The 26,272-nt window shown below is 39.3% G+C and overlaps 2 protein-coding genes and 1 pseudogene across 3 annotated transcripts; 2 read left to right on the top strand and 1 right to left on the bottom strand.

Annotated features, from left to right (window-relative positions):
* Window positions 1–1,925: 1,925 nt before the first annotated feature.
* Window positions 1,926–5,564, top strand: LOC103702897 (large ribosomal subunit protein uL6). The gene is made up of 3 exons (XM_008785535.6): window positions 1,926–2,376; window positions 4,992–5,114; window positions 5,220–5,564. Exons 1-3 carry the CDS (start codon window positions 2,014–2,016, stop codon window positions 5,301–5,303), a joined length of 570 nt encoding a protein of 189 aa, XP_008783757.2. The 5' UTR covers window positions 1,926–2,013; the 3' UTR covers window positions 5,304–5,564.
* A 2,000-nt stretch (window positions 5,565–7,564) lies between these two features.
* LOC103702779 (protein MOS2-like) lies at window positions 7,565–11,062 on the top strand (annotated as a pseudogene). Its single transcript, XR_015988018.2, has 2 exons — window positions 7,565–9,176; window positions 10,739–11,062. The product of XR_015988018.2 is annotated as a protein MOS2-like (transcript).
* Window positions 11,063–12,370: 1,308 nt separating this feature from the next.
* On the bottom strand, window positions 12,371–22,448 carry LOC103702778 (putative cinnamyl alcohol dehydrogenase 1). Its single transcript, XM_008785339.5, has 7 exons — window positions 22,333–22,448; window positions 21,310–21,409; window positions 20,037–20,150; window positions 15,998–16,228; window positions 13,670–13,955; window positions 12,875–13,025; window positions 12,371–12,752 (listed from the first exon to the last, which is right to left on the bottom strand). The coding sequence occupies exons 2-7, from the start codon at window positions 21,396–21,398 to the stop codon at window positions 12,556–12,558; spliced, it is 1,068 nt and encodes a 355-aa protein (XP_008783561.3). The 5' UTR covers window positions 21,399–21,409; window positions 22,333–22,448; the 3' UTR covers window positions 12,371–12,555.
* Window positions 22,449–26,272: the final 3,824 nt, after the last annotated feature.

Here is a 26,272-nt window from a genome sequence, read left to right as displayed (position 1 = left end):
GTCATGCCATGTATGATTAGTTTCTAATCGAACTCCTTTATTTATAAGTTTTAACTTTTGTTGCCGGAGATTGATTTACCAACTTTCCACCTGAAAAGGTTTAGCATGGTATTTGATTTGCTCTTCCATATCTAGCTATTAGCGTTTTTCTAAGACCTCGTGTCACAAGATTGCCAACTGTCTTTGTGTGTGTGTATTTGTACATCGGCTGTTCACACTGATCTCGCATGAGCACAACTAGCTACATCACTAGCAAAAAAATAGTGCAAAGAAGAAGAAACATAGACTTGTTGGGTCCAAAGGAATTCTTCAGAATAATGGGTAGCAAATAAAACACCCAATTAGCAGCTTTATTCGCCTCCTAAAAGACATGTCTGACTTATAAAGCACGGCACTCCCGCAACATCCGTTGTGTATCGCCTAGGAGCGGGTACTCTGCCTCCCCCGGCTCCTTCTCTAGTAAGTGCTCAATCAACGAGGCTGAGTTCCCCTCTAAGATGAAACACTCAGTCTCTAACACATGTCTCGCATAGAAGAGTCCCTTCCATGTTGCCCCGAGCTCCGCCCCAAATGTTGAAACCTCGAAGGAACAACGCCCCCCATGGCAATCAACCTGAAGCCATGGTCCTTGATCACAAATGCCACTCAAGCACTATCACCACCAGCGGATAGACTCCCATCAAAATTTACCTTAAGATGGTCAGAAGATGGGGGCTCCCAAGAAACAAAGATAAAACTAGGTGTTGTGATAGCGAAGAGGGGGTCTCAGATATCTCTAGCCATCCCAAATGAATCAGACCCAACAATTTCAATAACTTCCATAGCCTGGTGGAGAGCCCGTTCCACAACAGACCTTAGGGGTGCTGTCTTGTCCTCGTAGACTGTCCTTTCTATCCAACCAGATGTGATAAGCCAAGAAGACGATAGCAATACCCTACCCTATAGTGCTCGGAGATCATATGGCAGTGATATAACAAGGTGACCAAAGGGATCTCCAACCCAATCTATTTGCCTCCGCTTTGTTATCAAAGACCATAACGCCAGACTTGTGGCGGGCGGAGGCCGACGTATCTTCGACACTAATGTTATTGGAACAGAGGTAAGAGTTGCATGGGAAGGCATCACCTATGCGAGGTTTGTTCTGGGTACGGACTGCATTTATCTTAAAGGAGACTCGGCTATGGTGATCAAGTGGATTCAAGGCTGGCACAGCAATATTGGCGGGCAGTCGCTGCTTCGCAACATATACAAGCTATTGAGAGGGTGTGGCTTCTTTTAGGCCATTCATATCTATCGAGAGGCGGACAGTGCTGCTGACTGGGTCGTCTTCTTTATGGTTCATCATTTTAGAGAGGTTTTTAGAAGAACCAAGCGTTTGTTCTTTTCTTTCTTTGCCAACTTCTCTTTTATAATTTTGTTGGCTGCATTTGTGCTTGTTTAGCGTGCAGCGCCGTTGTATATATATATATATATATATATATATATATATATATATATATATATAAGAAATCTATCCACCCATGGGACCTCATGGATCGGCAAGTTCAAAATGGCTCGGACAAGCAAAGCAGTGATTTCACTTAATCTTCTGCTTTGCTTCACCTCTTCCCGGCCAACATATACTTGGCCTGTTTCCACCATTTTAGTTAGGCTGCCATTAGCTCATAAGAATGAAAAATATTTCACGATTCGAACCCATTTGGCTTCGGTTGGCGATACGATGCCAACTCAAATTGCGGTACATGGTGCATCAACCGCACACCTCAGCCATCACCATCAGTCAAATCCATCAATCCAGACCATCCAATACTACCCATTCGGCCACGATCTCAACGCAGCAACACCCAAAACCCTAGTCCCTTTCCTCTCGGGAGCCTCCAAACATCATCAAATCAGACCCATATATATATATAAGATAGTTGGGTTTCCACCTTCCCTTCGGGACGCAGCATCGGCGGGGCCGGCAGAAGAAGAGAAAGAGAGAGAGAGAGAGGCCGATCTAGCGTCGTCGAGATGAAGACGATCCTGTCGACGGATACGATGGAGATACCGGAGGGGGTGACGGTGCGAGTGAAGGCGAAGGTGATCGAGGTGGAGGGACCCCGCGGGAAGCTGACCCGCAACTTCAAGCACCTCAATCTCGATTTCCAGCTCATGGAGGGCGGCCGCAAGCTCAAAGTAGACGCCTGGTTCGGCTCCCGCAAGACCACCGCCGCCATCCGCACCGCCATTAGCCACGTCCAGAACCTCATCACCGGCGTCACCAAAGGATACCGCTACAAGATGCGGTTTGTCTACGCCCACTTCCCCATCAACGCCTCCATCGCCAACAACAACACATCCATCGAGATCCGCAACTTCCTTGGCGAGAAGAAGGTGTCATCTCCCTCGATCTATTCCACCCTTACTCGCTTATTCTTTATTTTTTAAAAAAAGAATCTGTCTCGTGTTTATAAATATCTGAGATTTAGGTATTTAGTTTTTGATTTTTGAGATTTTTTTGTTTGTAAAAATATAAAATCCTGATAGGGAAATTGACTGCTTTAATTATTTATTTTCAATTATTGATTGGAATGGTTTCTGATTTTTTTTTCCTATCCTAAATCATGCAGTCTAACTTTTTCTCGATGTTTGTACAACTTAAGTTCAAGATAACTAACAAGATCTAAAATGAGTCGTTATATCATTAATTTTTTTGTAGTTAATGATTCTACTGATCCTAAGTACCTGCATTGTTTCATCTCTCCTCTTTTCTTCTTTTCTTTTCTTTTCTTTTTCCCCCAAATCCCAATTGCGTAACTCAGCAAACGATAAGAGTCTACTTCTAATTATGGGACGTTTTCTATCCTTTGTATCTTGGACCTGTTAGCACCCGATTAATTTGTGCACCATATGCAAGTGCTCCAAGTCCCAAGCTTCTTGTGGTTTGTGGTCTCATAAGATTCTTGGTGATGATTTGCCTTATTCTCCATGTATCGTCAAGTTGTCATTTTCAAATGACCTGTAGGTATGGTGACACTTGTCGGTATGGTCAGGGTCTCGAATCAAAAGCAAGATATTTGATCCTTTGTATCTTAAGGCCGTGTTTGGACGTCAGAGCATTTTATCCAGCGATACGATGTGGTTTGATCCTCATTTGGCTAAAGATAAGAGTTTGAGTAGTAGTTATGCAATGGGGAGGGAGTTTTAACTATAATAGAAAACTTTGTTCCTAGAAGCCTGCATAAGGAAAATCACCTCTCACTTGAAACTCACGATCCTAATTATTTCAGGGATTTATGGGCTCCGGTTAGTTTTGATCCTGGTACTTCTCTCTGAACTTTTGTTTCCTCCTTTCTTTAGGAAAATCTGACTGGGCATTATCGAATGAATAACATACCTGACCATCCAACCAGGCCATTAGTAGATATTTTATTACTTGATTTAGTTTTTGATGTTCCTCAAGCCTTTTTTCCCCTGTCATTCTTTGATATGCTTATTAAATACATCTTAATTTTTGATGGTTCCAACTTTATCCAAAGAGTTTGAATTATGCAACCTAGCTCATTAGAAAATTGATGTATATATATGCCAATTATAAGAACATAGAAGTACGTCATTGAAACCCTCTGTATACAATGTTTTTATTCTTCTATATCGTATTCTTTTGATATGTAAAAATAATTGCTGAATTTCTTGGAACTTTATCAAGCATTTCATATTTAATTGATCAATCATTTGAGTCTGAAAAATATTGCCTTTTGAAAAATTTTCACTTTCCCATTTTTTAAAATTTCTAATATAATTCTATTGGATTAGTTGATATATATATATATATGTATATATATATATGTCTATACATATATATATATATATATATATATATATATATATATATATATATATATATATATATATATATATAGACATAAATATGTGTATGTGTGTATGTATGCATGCATGCATGCATGTATATAGGTTAGTTTCAGGTTAGCTTTGTTTTTAAATTAGATGATGAGGGTCCCATATTGATGATTTGAACTGTTGAATATGATCTATTATCTCTATATTACTTGCACACTATAAATCATGTAATGTAGAGACTCCTAGCCTATGCATCAACTTATAAAAAATGGATAGCTTAAATAACTCAAAACAATAGATTGCTTTTAATCACTTGGTATATCGGCTCAAGGTCTTTAAATAATATGATTTGTGGTGTATAAATACTTTAGAGATAGTAGATCACATCTAATAGCTTGGATCATCGATGTGGGACTTTCATCATCCAATTCAAAAAAAAATGTAATTGGTTATATAGAGTTACACCATGCGTAACTTGATCCCGACCCATACCCACCACACAAAATTCGTCTAGAGTGAATAGTATTTACTAACCACATGGCAGCTTCTTGCTCATCACTGCTATCTTAATGTTATTTAGCAGCATGTGGTTTTTTGTTATCTGGCCCTAAGATAGTTTTAAGTTGGAGTTTACCTTAGTATTTTGCTGTTTGTCCATTATTAACTCTTTTTAAACAAGTTCAACAAGTTGGTTTGAACTACTATATTTTCCTGATTTATATTTATATTTGATGACACTCATTTAACTATTACGTTACCAATTTGCATTTCAATGTGATATAGTTGACATTCCAAAAAGTGTAAGTTTTCCTTGACATCAATACATATAATAGAACAGCTGATTAAACAACAACAACAACAACATTGTATTACTTGAGAACCTTGCTTCGGTGTCTCTTCAACAAAAATGCATATAGATAATACAAACTCATCGCAAACATAAGACCTCACTTCTACTGGAACTAAGTTCCGAATAAGTGCCTCAGCAAGTCTAGATGTTTTGGGCTGCTTAAAAATGAAAGCCAGATTCTAGTGCTGCAAATTTCATATTCTTACTGTACGTTGGATGTTGATTCATATGTTTCATGTAATAGTTCTCTTAGCATCTTTATCCTTGTTGCAAGTAGTTTTATCTTTTATTGGTACAGGTGCGGAAGGTGGAAATGCTTGAAGGAGTGACGATCCTTCGGTCCGAGAAGGTCAAGGATGAGCTTATCCTCGATGGGAATGATATTGAACTTGTTTCTCGCTCTGCTGCCCTTATCAACCAGGTCAGCCATTTTAAATATATCAGATTAGTAATTTGCCACATGCTTTCTATATTTTCATGTATTTGCTTCTTCAAAGACTGAGATTTGATGCTTTTGTGCTAACAGAAATGCCATGTGAAGAACAAAGACATCAGGAAGTTCTTGGATGGTATCTACGTCAGCGAGAAGGGAACAATTGCTGAGGAATAGTAAGCGATAGTAAGATGATTATAGCCTCACTGAAGCCTTCTTGTGGAGGACTTTCTGGCTAGACAGTTTTCTCTTCAACTTGATGTCTGCAGAGCTTGGAAATGGAGTCATAGGTTTATGATTTTGAGTTTGTCTTGTGATTGTTTTGAATTACTGTTCTTTCTTCTGATGTTGGAAGTTAAAAACTCTATGGCAAGATAATTAGCTGTGGGGAACCTTTTATTTTTCAATTGATCATAATGAAAGTAGATTATTTGGGCACGTGTTTGAACTCTGAAAGTGAGTTTATGTTTCGTGTTATCAACTGTGTCATTCATCCCTGAACTTATTCCAATTTTTGGATCCATTATTAGGATGTGTTTGGTGTTGCTTAAAAATATTTTTTATACTTTTAAAGAAAAAGGTTTTCCTTGGAAAAAAGTTTAGTAACAAAATTTTTATAAAGTCCTTCTATAAGATGAAAAGCTGAAAAAAGTGTTTTTAGGGGAGAAGCTAGAAAACTCATATGCTGTTGGGCATTGCTTTCATTTTCTTAATTTTTTAAAAATATTTTTATTTTAGTTTTAAATTTAAAAATATAAATATGTTAGATATAGTTAATTATTTTTAAAAAGATAAACATCATAATGGTGCCTAAGGCAGTGATAGTGGTAATGTTGTGACGGTGATGGCAGTGGTGGTGGGAGTACTGATGATGTGGTGGTTGTAATGGTGGTGGTGCTGGAGAGGTAGTGATGGGAGAATTTCGTATCTTTGAAGATAGCAATCACAAGAATTACATATTTTTATTTTTTAAAAATAATAATAAAAAATAGTAGCACCAAACATATTTTTGTGTTATCTTTTATGATTTTATTTTTAAAATAAAAAATAAACAAAAGTAATGTCAAATAGGTTTTAGCTTTCAAGTTTTTTGTCAGAAAAACTTTTGAGGAGGAGGAGCAACTTGTATTCATGCTTTTATAATTTGTGTCACTCTACAAATAAAAAGTGAAATGGCGCTTGTGCTATTAGTCATACCTCTCCACCTAGCAACTAAGGGTTCTGGTTTGATTCTTTGGATGACGCATTCCTAACATTTTTTAGATCAAGTTTATCAGTTTAGTAGGCCTATCTCCTTTTCTTTTAAATTTAATTTTGTTTGTAGGATGGCATCAATTTCAATGCTTTTATTCAGCCATGCTCATAGGAATCAAGTCTGGGAAGTCCATGTATCTTGTATGCAGGCTCTTGCATCCTGGTGATAACAGGAGCTCTGGCAATGGATTTAGCGAGTACACAGCCTCCTGGATTTTCCAGCTACATCCTTCCCAGTAAAACGCGGCAGAGCTTTCAGAAGATGGACACCAAAGTGGATCAGTTGTGAGATATTTGCAAAACTGATTTGGTTATATTAGCCATCTTGACTATTCGATTTCCCAATCTTTACAAAGACAAAGCCTCTCTATTGTCCTGTTATATGACTCTCCTAGGCTTCATGTCTGACAAGAGATTTGGACATGGAAGTTCGGGTATCAAAATTTTGATAGACTGACTTGAATTGCCATTCTTGTCTGTGTTGAAGTTTTCTAGCTCTGACTAGTTTTCAAGTTAGAGATAATTAGATGTGGGGAAATTTTTTTTTATAGTTAAATTAGGTTTTCCCTACATCTCTTATGGTTAAACTGTGGGTAACCAAGTTTATGTAAAAGTTCTCAAACACGTTGGTGCCCCGCCTTACAGGAGATGCTGGAGGAATTGAGATGCTTTCAGAGGCCATGAAGCGGATAAACATGGTGGCCTCTCATCATGGTAGCTTAACATGATAGGACTGGGTTTTGTAGTGAGCTCACCCTCGTAGGATCGCGGCTCTTTGTTCTGGCAGTAGCATGTGTGTTGCCCAGGGCATAAGGGGCATGGTGACTTGACGTCATTCTTATCTTCTTCCGATTTATTATCGGCAGTCTATTTAGGGTTCCAAACTCAACGGTAGCAACTAAACATGAGAGTTGCACTCGTTGCAGGACTTAATCCAATACTTTATATGAGCCGATGATAGCCATGCACTACTTGTGTTCGCGTTTCCGAAGAAACCTCTCTCTTGGAAGAGGATTCGCGGCATGTAAACCTTGATTTACTGCTCTTGCAGTTGCCTTCTCATTCATCATTTTATGATGGCATGGTCAATTATAAGGCCTTCAAACCGATTCGATCGAAAGAGGCATACTTTTGGATTCTGTTTGAGAAGGCAAAAGGTTATGAGACTTTTGCCCTTTAAAATCTTATTTGTTGCAGGCAAGAACTGGTCGGAAAGGAAGCAACCATCCCATCTTTCGCGGCGGCCTCAAATTCCTCCTACTTCCACCACTTTATTATATTAATCTCAATCTCTCTCCCCGTCTCTCTGCGAATAGAGATGAAGCTCTCCTTCTCCCTCTCCTCCAAACCCTCCTCCTCCCGCCCCAATCCCCCCAAACACCCCCAAGAGGTCACCAGCGGCGGCTGGGCGGAGAACGTTGAGCCCAAGCCCCAATATGTCACCGTCTTCGACCCCTCCCAAACCCTAGACGGCCCCGCCAAGCTCGTCATCCCCCCCATCCCCAACGCCGACCTCCGCCCACCCAAGAAGATGAAGAACCTTCTCCCTCTCCCCACCGCCGCCGCCGACTCCTCAGCCGCCGCCGCACGCTTCGTCCTTGACACCTCCACCGGCGACGCCCCCGCCTCCAACATCCCCTACGGCCTTACTCTACGGTCCAACGGCGCCGTCTCCACCGATTCTAGATCCCAGGATGGAGACGGTGACAGCCGCCGCCTCTCCGTGGAGCACTCGATCCTTAGGAGATTCAACGAAGACATGAAGAACCTTCCGGAAGATCGCGGCTTTGACGAATTTAACGACATCCCGGTCGAGGGTTTTGGTGCTGCGCTCCTTGCGGGGTATGGGTGGTCGGAGGGCAAGGGGATCGGCCGGAATAACAAGGGGAATGCCCAGGTCGTCCAGTATGAGCGGAGGGCTGGGACCGAAGGGTTGGGGTACGTCCCTTCCTCGACTGATCCCAAGAAGAGGAAAGGCCAATGGGTTGCCCAGGAGGAGAAGAAGGAGAAGGAGAAGGAGAAGAAAGAGAAGGAAAAGGAGGAGAAGATTGTTAGGGTTATATCAGGAAGGCATGCTGGGATGAAAGGCAAGGTTTTGAAGGGCTCAGAAGCCTCCAAGGTCATTTTGAAGCTGCTCGAGACTGGAGAGGAGGTTAAGCTTGAAGGTGATATGCTTGTGGTGTTAGGCTCCGCAAAGGAAGAGAAATTCTTAAGGAGATTGAATGAGTTAAGGATTGTGGAGAAGAATGACAAGAGGGAGGATAGGAGGAACAGTGACAAGAGGAGGGAGGAGAGGGGGAGTAGGGATAAGGAAGTGAAAAAAAGGTGAGGACTTGCACCAGAGGTCTGGCAGTGGCAGTGGCAATGGGGAAGGGGGAGAACAGTTCGATGGCTCAAAAGTTATATCAGAGTTAGGATAATCAGTGAGGATTTCATGGAAGGGAAACTGTTTCTGCAGAAAGGGGAGGTTGTGGATGTTGTTGGCCCCACCACATGCGATATCGCATTGGATGGGAACAGGGAACTGTTACAGGGAGTGGACCAGGAGATCCTCGAGACTGCACTGTCCAGAAGAGGGGGACCGGTCCTTGTGCTCTGGGGGAAGCATGAGGGTGTGTTTGGAAGCCTGGTAGAGAGGAACAAGGAAGATGAGACAGCTGTCATCAGGGATTCTGACACTCATTGTTCGATCACTGTAACACTGGAACAGATTGCTGAGTATATTGGGGATCAAGCGATCTTGGATATTGATGCTTGTACAGCTGAGAATATTGTAGAAGCTGTTTTTGGGCAGAGGTAATTTGGGCTATCCAATTATTTCTTGGTGATTATGCCTTTGTTCCTCCCCTTTGTTCTAAGTCATCTGTATCCTTTGCGACAGACCATCACTTAATCAGAAATAGTAAGTGTCCAGATGCTAGCATTTTGTTAATTTCCATCATATGTATCTTTCGCAAATATTAACTGTAATATTAGAATCCAAGACATTCTGTGTGGCATGTATGTCAATTGAAGACACTTATTGCAGCACATAGTATGGCCTTTGGTGGCATTGAAGGATAAAACAGTTGACTTGAACATAAACGTTGTTGGTTTTGACCTGTCAAAACTTAAGTTCATGAATATTTTATTTCTGCCTGAAATAATGCCTTTAGAACTTGCTTATCCACTGTCAATAGTCAAACGTTTCATGTTTTCATTTTTGAATAATATTATTTCTCCAAAGTTGGTAAACTTTTAAGAACTTTTACTTGAAATAGAATGCCTTCTTTTTAAGGTACGAAGAATTGTTTATCTCAAAAATATGAGCAAAAATCAATCTAAAGTTGTTGTGTCATATAACCATCATTTTATGATCTCCTTCAATGAAGTGCTCCAATACTTCAGCTGAAGTCATCACAAACTTAAGCAGAACTTTTTCTATTATTAGAAGCAACTCTAAATGTTATTGATAATGTAGGTCAATCTCCAGGTTAGCCCATCACTTTTTCTTAAAGGAGTTGGCTGTTTTTATTTTTTTTAAAAAAATCTTCCTTTCATTGTGATGTTTTACCATTCATTCTTTGAATGAATTATTACATTAAAAGCCATATGACTTTTTTCCCATGAAGGACATTTTGAAACTAACCCTTTAATGTACACCTATATACCTCATCTAAATTATTCCAGGCAAGGTGGGAGGGTGCTTCCAACATCTTTAACTGCTTTATTGATGGTAGAATTATTGGATTTCTAGGTGAAGCCTCACTTTTAGTTAATTGGAATGGCTGTCACAGGTTTGGTAATCAGTTTACTTCAGCCCAGAAGATTTAACTTTAGCTTCACTACACTTTATCTTCCTCAAATACCTCTGATTCTTTCTTCTTATCAAATCCCAGAAGTAATGCTTTTGGCAATCCACACCAAAACCTTTTTCCTGACACCAAATTTCAAACTTTCCATCCTTTTAGCTTTATCATTTTGCTTGAAGATACCCGAAATATGTGAGTAAATCATAAAAGGTCTGAGCCTAGCCTTTTGTTCCACAGAATGCATAACATTTCAGCAATGTCATCATGTAACAGATTTTTGCATCTTTGGGCCTTTCGCCTTTCTGCGTTATGATTTTTAGTGCCTTTGTTATATACACTCCGTACCGTCCGGCTCAGGCCGGTACGGCATACCATGCTTGAAACAAAACAAAGATCCTCTGGTATCATTTTTTTTAAAATTTAATTAAGTGGTATCATAAAAATAATACGTTATGACGGTCCTTAGATTCGGGTTGATCATGGGCCAGCATTAAAATTTATTAGCTCTGCATTTAGGATTTTTGTTGGTATAGTGGTTCATCAAGCACATAATTTTGTGATTTGTAGTTGGCAACATGATAAAGTAGCCTATGTCGATGGTGGTCATGGTCTTCAAAGAGGGCGTAGCAGCATGTAGGACAATGGTGATGCTTTTGTGATTTTCTGCTGGTAAGACCTAAATTACATTGAAATCTGGCAAGATCATGGATGTTTGAGATCCTATATTGCATTTCATTTTCAATTCATCATGTTGTAACAGAAACTATGCGGAGTATGATATGCTGCTTTTACTCATGATTTGAGTTCTAATTCATATGAATATGATTATGGGAAACTTAAGTGTATATCTCTTTGGTTGGTAAAGGAGCAGGTTGATAGAGAATTTCTCTACATCTCCTTGTACATTGGTTCCTATTCTTTTGCAACTTAGCTTCCTTTTTCTTTTTCAATTTTGTGTGCATGTAACTGGTTTTACATGTAAACAGCTTTCATGTATCCTTCCACACCATTTGATGACTAATTTCTTGTGCCAATTGCATATCCTTGGAGTTGAATCCAGGCAGATTACCCAGCAATATATGGTGCATAGTTCTGGCATCTCTTTCGGATACATCAGAATATATATAGAGATCAAATATGCTTATCGCGTACATTTGATATGATGCTTTACCAACATTCGTGGAAAGCTAGTCATGCAATTGTGGCATTTTTCTCTGCTCTCCATTATCCCAGATCAAAAATTGTTGTTATCTTTAAATTATGGATGTTCAGCATAGGCGGAGAGATGTTGTTAAGATTGTGTCGATCACATAACAAATAACATTTCCATGTCATCCAACATGCTCTAAATACTTAGAATGGAACAGCATTCAAAAAGCAATGTTCTGGAGTCCAAACCTACATAAGCACATCAATTCAATCCTCGCTTGATCATCAATGAATGGATGTGAGCTTAAGAATATAGAGGTTTCTGCAGAGGGTGCAAAAAAATTCCTACTTTAGTAAGATCAGAGAGCACTAGTCGTTGGTATTTTTCATCGTCAGAACTCACTTTGGTAGTAAAAAAGATATTTGCTGATAAAATGAGTGATTAGTGGAGGTGTCACACATTGTTAAAAGGGTAGATCAGGTGGAATTATTGTGATCTGGGATCGGCAACAAATAAGTATTGATTTTTTCTAGGATCTAAGTAAATGTTTTTTGATACACTTCCAGCAGGGTATATATTGGCCTTTGAATACCAGGTTATGTAACTTGGAACTTTCACGGATTAATAGATAGTGTTAGAAAAAATATGAAACAAAATAAATAAAACTTGCTGTCCTTAAGCACCCAATTGTGTTAATGAGTATGATGCTAATGACAAAAAAGTGTCTAATCTTCCATGCCTCATCATGTGCCAGAGCATTATTGAATTTAATGGCCGACCACATTTTAGAGAAACAATATTTTGTTGGCTCACAATTACTTGGTGCAACCTACGAGTATGCATCTGGCACAAAGCTAAGTAGAGTTTTTGTTTGTTATTTTTCATTTTTTTTTCACCCTCACCTAGGGGAAACAGAAGAACCTTAAACTATAGAATTTTAAATTTGCAACCCTGCAAAATATGAAGTTCGGCCAAAAGCCTTTTTCATAACAATACCCGGAGTATGCAAAAAACAAATTAAATAACTCATTATCCGCAAACAAAAAGCATAAAAATATATCTATTTATATAGATATGTGAGAAATCTGACAGCAAAAGATCAAAATTCAACCAAGTTTGTGCAGGAGCACTTATAAAGTAGCATTATTAAGAGTGCATATTTCTGAATATACATAAACCGTGACTTATATAAGCTCTGGGGAAGCTCCATGCGGTAGCTCTCATAATTTTGAACTCACTTGAGAGAGTTCTTAATGTCAATCACGAAACGATACTTCACATCTCTGTTTACAAGCCTCTCAAGTGCCTCATTTATGTACTGAATATTGATGAGTTCAATTTCTGGATATATTTTGTTTGCTGCACAGAACTCCAGCATTGCCTGTGTCTCTTTGGTACCACCAGTCAAACTGCCAGAAATACTTCTTGAACCTAACAAAAGTAATTTTTAGTTAAATATGATAAGAATTTTGAGCCAATATTAGTCATCCTGCCTTGATGAAAAAATTGACTACTAGAATGAACAAAATTACTTTAAGGAACAAGAAGAATACCAAGGTTAAGACTTCCGGGATGCATACGGACTTCACTAGGAAAGCTCACTAGGACCAAAACTCCACCAACCTTCAGAAGTGACATGTAAGGATCAAAGGGGTGATCACCAGAAGCAGTGTCGATGATGAAATCCAGGGATTTTGTCATAGACTGCAACGAAGACTGCATTAGAAGCCAGCAGCAAACAAAGCCATTTCCAAAAATTTTCAGCAGTGAAGTTGTAGTAGTGATCTCTACAGTACCTGATTGCCTTTCTCATGACAAAAATGACTATTATTCTCAAGAAAAAAGAACATGAATGATTTAAGGTAATTCACATGTAAGGGATTTTGTATGCCCAGATAGCTTTCATCCAGTCATTGCAATGTATAACAGTCAAATGATGGAATTTTGTATATTTCTTTTACAAAATAGAAAGAGGGTTTTCCTTAAAAGGAAAATCTTAAGAAAAAGGCTTAATGATTTAGATAGAAGAATCTTAGTTTCAAATATTGATATATGAAACGTACTTCGAAATTGAGATCACAAGTTCACCTGTGGTAACTCAGTGAAATTGGAGTTGTCACTACAGTGCTAACTACAAAACTATTAAAGGAAAAAAAAAACAGGAAACTGTGACAGCTTTAATAGCTTTAATTATCGAACAAAATTTTGGAGGCCATATAACAGAAATTTATGTTATTTCACCATATATCCGAAAAGAATCAGGCATTTCGTATTTAGCCCTCCTGTAAACTTGAAAAAGCAGCTTGAAACATAGAAGGCATGTTAAAGAAACAGTGATTTGCATTTACCTCCATCTGCTGCTTGTCTGATGAGATCACAAATTTGTCTGCTCCAAGAAGTTTTAGTGCTTCCTCTTTCTTGGACTCACTCGTACTGAACACTGTTACTTTCAAACCAAAAGCTTTTGCAAACTTCACTGCCATGTGACCGAGGCCACCTAGCCCAATGACTCCAAGAGATCTTCCAGGTTGGTTCATCTTATGGCGCATCATGGGAGTGTACACTGTGATTCCAGCGCATAGCAAAGGTGCTGCCTTAGCTAATGGGTAGCCATCAGGTATCATGTAGCAGTACCTGTGCACTCCCAACCAATAATATAGAAAACATCAGCAAATATGATTAATGTTCATCTAATATTTGCCATGGACTCATTTAACTTAGAACTCTGAATTACATAGGCAGATCACTTCCCTAGTCAAATGAATACACCAATCAAATTTAGCAGAGAAATTACAGACAAGTCAGTATAATGGTGAGGACTTTGTCCTCTTGCATTACTATACGGTAGCATATTTTGGGTTGTCAATGGCAGAATTTTGAAGCTGATAAAATTATCTTTAGGCACACCACTTATACTGCACACTTACTAAGTTCATCTAAATTTAACTGATTATCCATCTCTGGCCAACTTCAAAAGCCCAAAGCTTTTCATACCAAAAAAGGTAAAAATCCTTTTAGTAAGATTCATGGGATCATAAGGCATATGATGAAGAGAGAGAGAGAGAGAGAGATACTAGTTAATCTAAAAGATTAGTTACAACTATAACCAAAACTATTAAATTCATTCCAACTGCTTCGTTTTTGCTTCAAGTATTCCCTGTAAGCTCACCCAAATCCTTTTGAAAAACTATCATCCATAATACCATAAGAGGTGGGCGCTTGTTTCTCCTAGAAATTGGCCAACAATGTAGTACGAAAATAACCTTGCAGAATTCATGTTTCTTACATTCTTAAATAAATTTGGAAGTTTTTGGACAAATAATACAATGTATATTAGAATACTTTAACAAATAATATCTAGTTAAAATTACTTCCATTACTTTGTTTCCCTGTATATCTTTTCTTTTCTTTTCACTTCGAGTCAAACCCTTGGATATGTGTTCGAATCTAATTCATGCATTTATACCCAAGCAAATCCAGCATCAGTTATAAAGACATTCTAGCACTTATGAATATCAAATTAGGTTTCACTTCATAATTTGAGCTTCTTACTTCAAGTATCTATCAATCTAATGTCCATCCTCTACCTCTTTTGGGCTTAGGACCAGCACTGGTGGTGTTCTAGTCAATCTCCAAGATATTTTATGTAAATTAGCATTTGTGAATTTCCAGCGATCTACCATAGTGTCATCATCCACAATCAATAGTTTGGTAACATTCCATGCCTTAAAGTTTTTGATGGCCAATTTCTAAAAGCTAAACCCTAAGTGCAGTGCAAATAATAAACACTTCCACCATTTGTGTTTCGCTGTATAATATGCTTCTTTCACTATCACCAGGAATGCTAAATAGGATTTGATCGATCTCTTTAAGAATAGTAAATAAAACAGCAGCAGATGTCTATAATATATATCCTTACCTGGAATTGATGTAATGTCTAGATTTCCTTAACTGACCTCTGTTCTTATTATATTCCTACTGCTTTGATCATATCCAAGTTAATGCCCACATATCTGCAATGCTCACCCTATGTGCAGAGAGTACCACTACTCTTATTACCCAGCAATTTAATCTACCTGACATTTGCTGGTTGTTGTTTATATACTGTCCTATAAATTTTCTCTGATCTCTCAATGGCATGCAATGACCGCACAACATTCGAGAAAACCAGTTGGACTGATCTAGCTAGCCAAACTTCATTTAGAAAAATCCTTGACTTCACTCTGTTTTCTTGTATGACCTATCTAAAATGACAGGACAGACTTGAGTCAGAATTTGCCATGTCAACATGCTCATCGCACCACCATTTATACTGCATTCTACATTCAAATCTACTGAATTAGTATCCTCCAATGTTTGTCAGTACTCCTCCACATGATTTCACTTACATACTTTCCATTAAATAGAACATCTTGAACATGAGGACCATGAACAATTACATATCACATCTAACATTTTTAAAATTCAATTGTCAACAAAGTTCAAGAACATGTGTTCCAACAAAAATAAATCAAAACCATTAGATTGTCAAGAAAGAAGACTTTAAGTTGCAGTCCATATAAACAATAATTATCATTATATGCTATGCTTCTCTATTATGGTATGATTAAATCAAGTCTAAATAACAGAAGAAGAAATTTTGAAGAAGAAATTTTGGCTCATGAAAAGTAACTTGCCTCTCCTTAACTATGATGTAGCTGGAATATCCTCCTTTTGTGATCGTGCCATCTGAATCAAGGCCATTGAAAGTGAAAATTTGTCCTTTCGAACAATGAACTTCTAGAAAATCATTACAGTATTCGCACTCTCCACATGAATTAACATATGTGCCAACACCAGCATGATCACCAACTTTGAAACGTTTAACATTGGAACCAACCTCCATGACAACTCCTGCAATCTCATGCCTGCAATATAGATAGCATGGCAAATACATATCTCAGACATCATATATACCTATACTGAACTCACTTCTTCAGTTGAATGAATCAAGACTGGTTTACAAAGCTCAATTGATGGAAGGCACATGGACAAGATGACATTTTGCTCGAGTGCTGCTGTTTCTTAAAACAAAAACTATATCCATTTTGTTTTAAGTGCACCATGTTGTATATTGTGCTAGCTTTTAGCATTGAGAACTTACAGAATATATTATATGCAATAGAATACTTTTTTTCCAGGGCATGCCGAACCATCTCAAACTAGGCAGTTTGGGCTATACTGAACAATACCGGTCAAGAAACAGGACGATTCGGGTAGGATGGTTCAGTCCCTTAAATCTCACGAGCCCTTCCCAATGCCCCCTTGACCCTCCATTCTCTCTCTACCCCTTCCGCCATGATTGGAGCTTCGAAGCTCTGATGCGTGCATTGGTCATTCGGTCGCTCATCTCGCTCGCTTAGTCACTCATCTAGCTCACTTCATTGCTTGTTTTGTTTGCTCGGTTGCTTGTTTCACTCACTCGATTGCTCATCTTGCTGCATTTTGACATTGGTTGATGTTGATCGATCTCGCTACCTTTCTCGTTCTCCCTTTCTCCTTCTCTCCCCTCTCCCTCCCTTTCCTTCTCCCTCTCCCCCTCCCTCTCTTGCTTTAGTTTACCCCAGCATGGTACAGTATGTACAAAACTGTACCAAACCAATCGCTGGCCGGTGTAAGGCCTGGTGCTGGTCCAGCAGATCTTGCTTTTTTCTCTTTATAGTATACACTAAACATAATTTTGTGCTCAATATCTCCTACCTTAGAACCATAGCCAACATTTAAATATGCTCTTATAGTTTTTAATTTTTCAATTTTTTTCCAATCTAGAAATCGAGTACCCACTTTTTTCCTTGGAGGGGGTCAGGACTCATGACTAGATGGAAACCAAGAGATACAATGGTGTCATAATCTCTAAAATATGCTGATCTCAACTTGATGTAGTTCTCCATGCTAGCCCTATCAGTTTAGGAGTTAAAAGCTCAATGTTCACTAATTTTTCAACATGTCTTTCAAACTACAATTTAAAATATATTATTGCATGATAGTTGACCTTAGCAAACTGAGACCTTTCATATCATGCAACTTGTGCCAACTCTCTACCAAATTGCTGAGCTATATCAAATTTCTATCTAAAATGCTGATGTAGTTTTATTTGTTGCATGTATATGTATTCTTTAAAGTCTAAATTTTTAATCATGTCTCCATAGTCCAATATGAGTGTCAATCTGTACAGAAATACTGGCAACAAAACATATTTTCAATGTCTCATATTGTGCAACAACAAAAGTTTGTATAGCTAGCTAATTATAGTTTTAAACCCAAGATGCAGGATACATCACAAAAAAATTGTGCATTAGCAAAGCAATTTCCTTTTTTTTTTATTTAGTATGGAGTCAACAACCCCTTTAATATTTCCAATCCGGATTTTTGAGGAACAGCTATAAGCTAGCATCTATATTAGAATTGTGCAGGTCACTACTAAACAAAGATCATTAAGCAAGCTGGTTACAAAATCACCATAATAAACAACCTCTATAACTCAATATTAAGCATATCTTCCATGATCAAGACCTTAGAGTTAAGTGGAATATTGATCAAAATCCTCAGGGTTACCCTCAAATAGAGGGTATTCCAAGTGACCAGATACTCCATTTCATTTCCACTAAGAAAATGACCCCATCAAGGGGTTGCGCGGGCACGAGGACGAGGCATACTTGAGAATCCAATTCACAGGTAAAAGTGTTTGTTCATGAACTATCTACACAGTTGTTGTCTATACAACTAATCTAGTTTATTTCTAAGCATTTCAGGTACCTAAATTACAATGTCAGACCACTCCTGAACTATACTCCCCATCTCAACCTGGCTGGCCACTTCAAACTGGATGCAACATAAAATCATTCCCCCAATAAAATTCCTATTTGAGGACACCTTTATTACATGTACTGCAGGCCTATTTAAGTGTATATGTTGTGATGTTCCAAACAGCTTTAATGTTCCAATATCTTATTCACATGCATTTTTTATACTTGCTTTTCAAAATTCATTTTAGCAAGAGAAAGTTTTATTAACTTTACTCTCCAACGTTGAAGCTCTATGCATGACACTTACTCATATTTCTTTTATCAGATTTGATGGATTGACTTAATCACCTAGGAGTGTTAGTAGGCCTTAATTGGAATAAGGCCTGGGAGGTCAGGCCTCATTCAGGTAGGGTCTATGCTGCAAAGAATCAAGCTCTAAAGTAGATCCAGCCAAACCTTATAAGCCTCATAGTAATTTAGACCTGGTATGGACCACCAAGGCTAGGCCAAACTTTATAACTTGGAATTATATATACTTTTTCTTATGAGATTCATGTCTTTCTTATTGAGATCTTACTTTCTTTCCTTATCATTTAGACTTTTCTGGTCCAGAGGAAGGGGTTGCTCTGTAGTTTCCCCAAACTTCATAAACAGTCTCTTTATGCATTTCTAGCATTTTAGATATCACAGGTTTTTGATGCTAGGCAGAAATTCAATCAAAATATATTATGAAACTATGGTTGATGTGCTGCTGCATTATACGAACTCCATATAGATGAGATATTGCTTCCTGGTGTGATGTTAGGTTTGATATGTGTTTGTGTGTACCATAACTATGTGCTCTCTCTCTCTCTCATGCGCGCGCGCACAAAAACACAGACGATCGACTAAAGTGTACATATTATCTTGGCTAAAAGATTTAATCATTTAAAAATCAATCATGGGCCACCCAAGTTGGAGATCATTGTATCCAGTTCACATTCATATGTCATTCTATATCAGCACAACTAACTTTCGTAGATATTTACATTGCGAGGTGATTTGAGGATTAAATTATTATCCAAAAATTGAATGCAACATAATTCTTTAACAATTTCATTGGTTTTTAACAATTTTTATAATTCTTTATACTTTTAGTTTTCAGCCTGGGATGATCAAAACCATAAATCCAAATATTACAAACAACACAATATGTTATAAAATTGTATAACCTATGGTTTCTTGTTCTTTTTTCCCTATATATACCAATTTTTTTCATTTTTTTTCCAAATTTCTGGCTGATACTTCAAAGCTCGAGCTATAATAGTTGAATAGAAACTTGGTGGGCCCCGACCAAACCTAAACAAACTATGTAAGCCTTCATTTAATTGCTGTCATTTTTGTCATTGCAGGCACATGAATTTACCTTTATCGAGTAAAGAAGATTTGTGAAACATGCTTCTTCTGATGGGCTTCCTCTTAGGAAGGTACATACATCCTAGCAATTTTTCTTTTTCAGTAAATTACATATATTCCCCTAGTCCTGTTAATTAGAGATAAGAACACTAGTCCGCTATTCCATGAATTTGTCTCACATATTTTAGTTGGTTATCAATCAGCTTGTAGACTGCTTCTTAGGAACCAAGTTTCTTTCCTCCAAAATTTTCTTCTAATTCAATTTCGAGCATCCAGTGCGTTAACATATTACTTGTCAAAATCTAGTTCATCATAGAATTGACTAAGCATTCTCGATACCATTAAAAGATATGTACTCTTAAAACATCTGTCAAGCAATCTTTCTTCTTCTGTAACCATATTCTTTTGCCACGGCCATCAAGTTTCATATATGACATTATTATAGTAAAATTTGGAGCAGATATCTTCATTCATTGTTCGCACAGTTTTTGAAAAATGAAAACTATGCAATATGGTTGAGTAAAGAAAAACATACCCAGGCACCAATGGGTACTTTGAGTCACCATGCGCATTTCGAGTCCAATGGACATCAGCATAACAAACTCCACAATGTGTTATTTCTATACGAACATCATCGCTTCTGACAACTCTGCATGATTTTCAGAGGAATTTAATGATGCTTCATGATAAAACTGTTGTTTTAAGACAAACATCTCACAACAGTTAACCTAAGTCATGACTTGGAGAAGAGTATAGATAAATATCATAAACCAAGAATCATCTAGTAGTTACAAATTAACAGTTCTAGTGCACGTTCAGAAGACTGAATAAGAAACATGATGAAATTAATAGAATTTTAAACAACTTTACAGTCTTATCCATTTGTCCCCGATGCTAGGTTCAAGAAGTATCATCCATTTTGGCCACAAAAATAGTGTTTAAAAATTTTATTCTAAATAAAAATTTTAATCTCCTTGAAGCAAGGTACGGTGTCTCGATACTAAGCCTCGTATGGTGCCACCTTGTCATTGCATTGGTCCGGTACAGGCCCAGTTCGGCATACCGACACTCGGTACATTCTCTGTACTGCGTACCAATACCGAACCGGTACAATACGTTCCATACCGCCTAATTCAATATGGTATGGTGTACCATGCCTTGAAGCATAAACTTCAACAAACTTGATTCTCATTGATAAATCAACAAGTATAACGAACATATGCTATGATTCTACATGACAATTATACTAATAATATACTACAAATACAATTATAAGAGTATGATAACTATGCTAATATAATTTTTTCTGCAGAACCTGTAGTGTTATTGGAACTTAGTTACCTGAAATAGATGCCGGTGCGGGAGCAGATTTGGGTGATCGTGCGGGTGCAGGGAAGCGGGTCTCTTAAAACTGCTTTGAATAAGGAACCATTTAAAAAGTAGGTGCCAGGAATGAATTTCCAGAGAAATTTCCAAGCAAATGCACCACCCTAAGTGACAGTTCCTACTACTAAGATTTGGAAAAGTATATTGCAAATATATGACGATAAGACTGAAAAAAAATCATGGGACTACAATTCAGCAAGTAAAAACCAGAACCTGTTTAATTAATAACTATATCCAAAAAATTACATGGTTGAACAATTCAGGCCTCATAGTGCACAAGGTTATATGTCCATTTTTTTTAAAATGCCCATCTGAAATCAACAATATAAGCTCACAAAAAATGTGCAATTAAAAGAATTTGAGATCTATCTTTTTGTCATTAGGATAACGTTAGAAAGAACTCATGCGCTATACAGGGGCACCTGCGATTGAATCTGTAAGGAGAAAGAATTCCAGAAGCATCTCTTGCAGCCCAAGCTAAGCAATCTCTGCTGCCAGTATCAGTGTCCATTGCTAAGATATCTGCAACTACGAAAACATCATGTGACACAGAAATACCAATATATGCACCATAAGTACTTTTATTATCAGATTTTCTTTGAGAAATATTAGCATGATCAGATGTACAAGTTAAAATTTGGGTAACAGGCACACAAAGTCATGAGCTTTTCCTTCCACTGAGACAAAATCATGCTTTATCTTAATCATTACTTAACAACTCAAAGCAGAAAAGGTCTCAACAATTGCCTAGCACATAATTGATTTCATTCCTTATAATTGTGCTATAAAGTTCCCTGTCTTATATAAGTTGAAGCTTTTGTCAGGAAAAAAAGCTAAATCTCTCTCTCTCTCTCTCTCACCCACATACACTCACCCCGCACAAAAAAAATTGCTTGAGGATATAGTTGGAGTCTTTAACTTCTCTGCAGTATTATGCTCCCAAATAAAGCATGCAAGGTTAGATGGATATAGTAACAGCAATTTCTTTAAAGAAAATGGAAGCTAAAACCCCACCTGATATCACTAAGATAAAATCAAAGTCAAATATTTCCATAGAGTAGTCTTTCACATTGAAATAACAGCTGCTCTACGATTCTTGCTACTGTTGCAACAAAGTCTCTACTGGCGCACAATTGATATTTAGTCAATCGGGGGTTTAAACATACAACCTATATTTGTGCCTCCTAAGATCAAAATATCTCCTAAGATTAAAAAAAAAATGATGCATTCCCCATCTGAGAAGAATAAGACAAGAACTTTAATGATCATGAAAGAAATAGTCCAGTGTCGATAATAATATATAACCAAAGCTACCAACAATAAGAATTCACAAAAAAAGGGAAAAAACATCAAAAAAAGATTATGAACCATCAAAGAATATCGGATATGGAAAAAAAAAAATTCTCAGACGAGCAAAGACAGAAATCCAGGTTAGATACGGTTACCTTTGATGAGGATTACGGTCGGACGATTTGGATCTGCTGCTGTGATGCGGGAGAGAGAGATTTCTTCTGTCCTCGATACCAGCGGGGGGCTTTCTGTGCCACGTTGCAAGAGCCAATGATCTTTCTATCTATTTATAGAAGACGGGCACGGGATGGAGCCGTTAGATGAACGGGATTGTCTTTACTGGCGGTAAGGCTAAGGAAACCATGACCGCAGGGGGAGCAAGGGTGTACCACTTGGGCTGGGTTAACCCGAAGCAAACCCGTAATTTTTAGGCCAAGCCAAGCCATAATATACAATATTCTTCAAGTTAGGCGCATGGTTAGAAATAAGGCCAGCTTGATTTCAAATCTTACCGAGCTTACATTGGAAGACTAGAAATTTCTACTATAACATAGAAATCTCGTATAGTGCCTAATTGGAACTTACTCTTTTTTTTCTACAATGGCTACTCACGCTACTTTAGTATAGGTGTAGCTAACAGAATCATGTGCGACAATCTGGTACAACTGTAAAGGAGAGATTTCCTGATTTGTCCAGAGAATCTCTCTGGAGCGCTGTGCTGCGTAGGAGGTGACCCAGTCGGCGGCCTTGTTCGCCTCCTGGTACACATGCACTGTCTAAAAGGTGCTGCAATTTTTTATCATCCGACGAATATCACTACATTGGAACTTACTCTACCGGCAGATGCTTAACATGATACAAACTATAAATTTGGAAGCGTAATTAGAGTGTTACGCATAAGCTATATAATTTTTTGTATGAGATTTTCATGTTGGTCTAGCATTTTCCATAAAAAGATGACGCAATAATCCAAACTAATTTTTTATGATGGTGTTTCGAACCAGTCTAAACTTGATACGTTTCATGCGATGCTACCCAAAAAAACATAATCTAATTTAATTTGATCCATTTTATATTATTTTTAAATTGAATATTTTGATTAGTTGAGGTATGGGCTCGGATGGTCTCGTTTATTGCCAATGAAACTAAACCAGAGTGATATTTTGCTAAGAGATTGGATTATATTCATTTGTGTCTGGTCCTTGAACCGATCGCTGTGAAAGAGGAAGTTGAGAGAGCTCAAATCATGGCGGAGCAAAGCAAGTGAAGTATAAGGAGCCAGGCACGGTCGACTTCTGACTTTTCTGAATCCAGGAAACAATTGTTTTCTGGACCAAATCTAGTTTAAAGAGATGAGTTTATTTTATTACATGTTCCATGAAAGCAGATGAAGAATAAGACGCGGATCCAGACACGGTCCTCTGACTTCTGTCATTTCTGAATCCAGGAAACAATTGTTTTCTGGACCAAATCTAGTTTAAAGAGATGAGTTTATTTTATTACATGTTCCGTCAAAGCAGGTGAAGTATAAGGCGCAAGCCCAGACGTCACGCCCAAAGACAACTGAATTCACGAGAAATCTAGCTTGAAGAACGGGTTTAGGAGGTCAGTCCACAGTTTGCTTCTGCGTTTATTATTTTATGAGTGCTTCATGTTCCCTTTTATAAGCAAAAACTAACGTTGCGTACGAATTCAGGGCCCTAGAGCTCCATTTAGGCTTAAGCCTGGGTTGACTCCTTACCTGGTCCAATCTATTTGAGTTATTTATTTGCAAAAAATGATTGCCAACTGACCAACAAAAACAAAAAAATTGCCACCTATGCATATTATTTATATAAATTTTAAATATAACATATGACTATTATTTATATAAATTTTAAAAAGAAGAGTAGAAATTTTTCTTGTATTATCGATTTTAAAAAGGTGAAAAAAAACAATCTAGAACTCAGTTAGAGAAAAAGAGAGGACCAGAAAAAAAACTTCATTTTTTTAAAAAAATATATCCGATAGGCATGCGCAATGCATGTATGGCAAGAATGATGATACTAATATATATATATATATATATATATATATATATATATATATATATATATATATATATATATATTGTTGGGGGAATAAGGTTTTTCCCCCAAATGACACGAATGCCCCTAAGAAGCCGCACAATCGTCGACCCTGGAAGGCCGAAGTCGGCATCCGAACTCGGAACCTCCGACCTAAGAGAAACCCCAATGTCCGAGGCCTACTTTTGTCAGCCACCTACTACGGCCGTACGTCTCCGAGGTCCGGCCAGAGACCGTACTATGACGCCCCTCCGGCATTTATTGCGCATGACCGCTGTGATCCTCCGGCACACTCCACAATAAATGCGGATCTCCGGCTTACTCCACAATAAATGCGGATCTCCGGCTTACTCCACAATAAATGTGGATCTCCGGCTTACTCCACAATAAATGTGGATCTCCGGCTCACTCAACAATTAATGCACGTGACTCCTGTCATCTACGGACTCCCAGATCTCCACGGCAAATAAGCCCAGCAGAGTCTAGTCGACTGTGATAAGTCTCTGATCTCGGCCATACCTCCGACACTGATGCAATAAATTCGCCTGGTAGCGTGCTAGTTCGGGTTGTACGACGCCCTCATCGCCGACATCAGTGCAATGATTCGCCTGACCAAGCGCCGACCTGAACGACATGCCGAGCCGTACTACGGCTTCGCCCCGTTACATCGCAGGTAAACCGACCCCCGGTCTATAAAAGGGGGTTGGAAAATCGATACTCTGGACAAGCACTGTTTACCTCTACTCTACACGATTTGCCCCCTCCCTGACTTGAGCGTCGGAGGGCCGGCGCCGGAAGACCCGGCCACCGGTTCGTGTGCAGGCACCCAGACGGAGGACGCCGCCCACTGTCGGATCGTCGCCCAGCCACGGGAACCAGCCGCTCCTTCTCTCCGATCGCCCCAGACGGAGGACGCCGCCCGTCGACGGACCACCGCCTCGCCGTGAGTAACCACCTTCCGCTCCCTCTCCTCGACCAAAGATTGCCCCCGGGTCCAATTTCCAGCAACAGTTGGCGCTAGAAGGAGGGCACCGAGTAGCAGTCATGAAGTTGAGAAGTAAGGGAGCCTCTAACGTCTCCCGGCATCCCCCGCAAAGTCCTGGACACTCCGTCCAGAATTCCCCAACTCCAGCTGACCCAGGTCCTCAGGTCCAGCCGGAACAGTTCAATGCCCTGGTACAGCAAGTCCAGGCCCTGGCCGCCGTCGTTCAGGGCCTACGGCGCGTGGAAGCTTCACCGGCGCTTCCCCCGCAGGCCCAGGCCCCGCCGGAGTGTCTCCCCAACGGCCCGGTTCTCCCCAGTCAAAATCTGCATGGCTCCTCCAGAGCCAACAACGGAGAACGGGCTGCTCCCCGTAGGGAGTTACCGGGAGAAGGTTTCGATCGGAGACCCCAACTTTCCGAGGCGGAGTCAACCCCGGACCGCCAAGGGCCGGCGCAAACCACAACGACAATCCTACGGGTGGGGGAGCTCGACCGAAAAGTTGAGCATCTGGAGCGCCAGATTGCGGCACTCCACGGCAAGAAGGCAAGACAGGAAGGGGACTTTGAGTTCACTGCCAAGTCCCCCTTCTCCCGCCAGATCGAGGACGAGCCGGTTCCCGCGAGATTCAAAATGCCTCAGGTGGAGCCCTACAGCGGAATCACCGACCCCCTCGACCACTTGGAGAGTTATCGGGCCCTCATGGCCCTACAAGGGTCCTCGGAGGCCATACTCTGCAAAGCCTTTCCAGCGACCCTCCGAGGGACCGCTCGGCTTTGGTTTTCTGGACTGAAGCCGAACACGGTGTCCTCCTTTGAGCAGCTCGGCAGGCAGTTCGCCACCAACTTTGCTGCCAGCCGGCGCCAGCGACGGACATCAGACTCCCTCCTGGATATCAAGCAGAAGGAGGGGGAGTCCCTCAAAGAGTACCTGGACCGCTTTACCGCCGCCACATGGGAGGTCCGCGAGCTAGACCAGTCGATAGCCATGTCGGCTCTGAAAACTGGGGTTCGCTCCTACCGATTCCTCTTCTCCATCGAGAAGAGCT

Source organism: Phoenix dactylifera, chromosome 6 (assembly GCF_051530095.1).
Source record: "Phoenix dactylifera cultivar Ajwa chromosome 6, Ajwa_hap1_PhDact_Kaust_v1.1, whole genome shotgun sequence".
NCBI classification, from domain to species: Eukaryota; Viridiplantae; Streptophyta; class Magnoliopsida; order Arecales; family Arecaceae; genus Phoenix; species Phoenix dactylifera.
The sequence above is the reverse complement of the archived record's forward strand: the minus strand, read 5'-3'. Positions and strand labels throughout refer to the sequence as shown.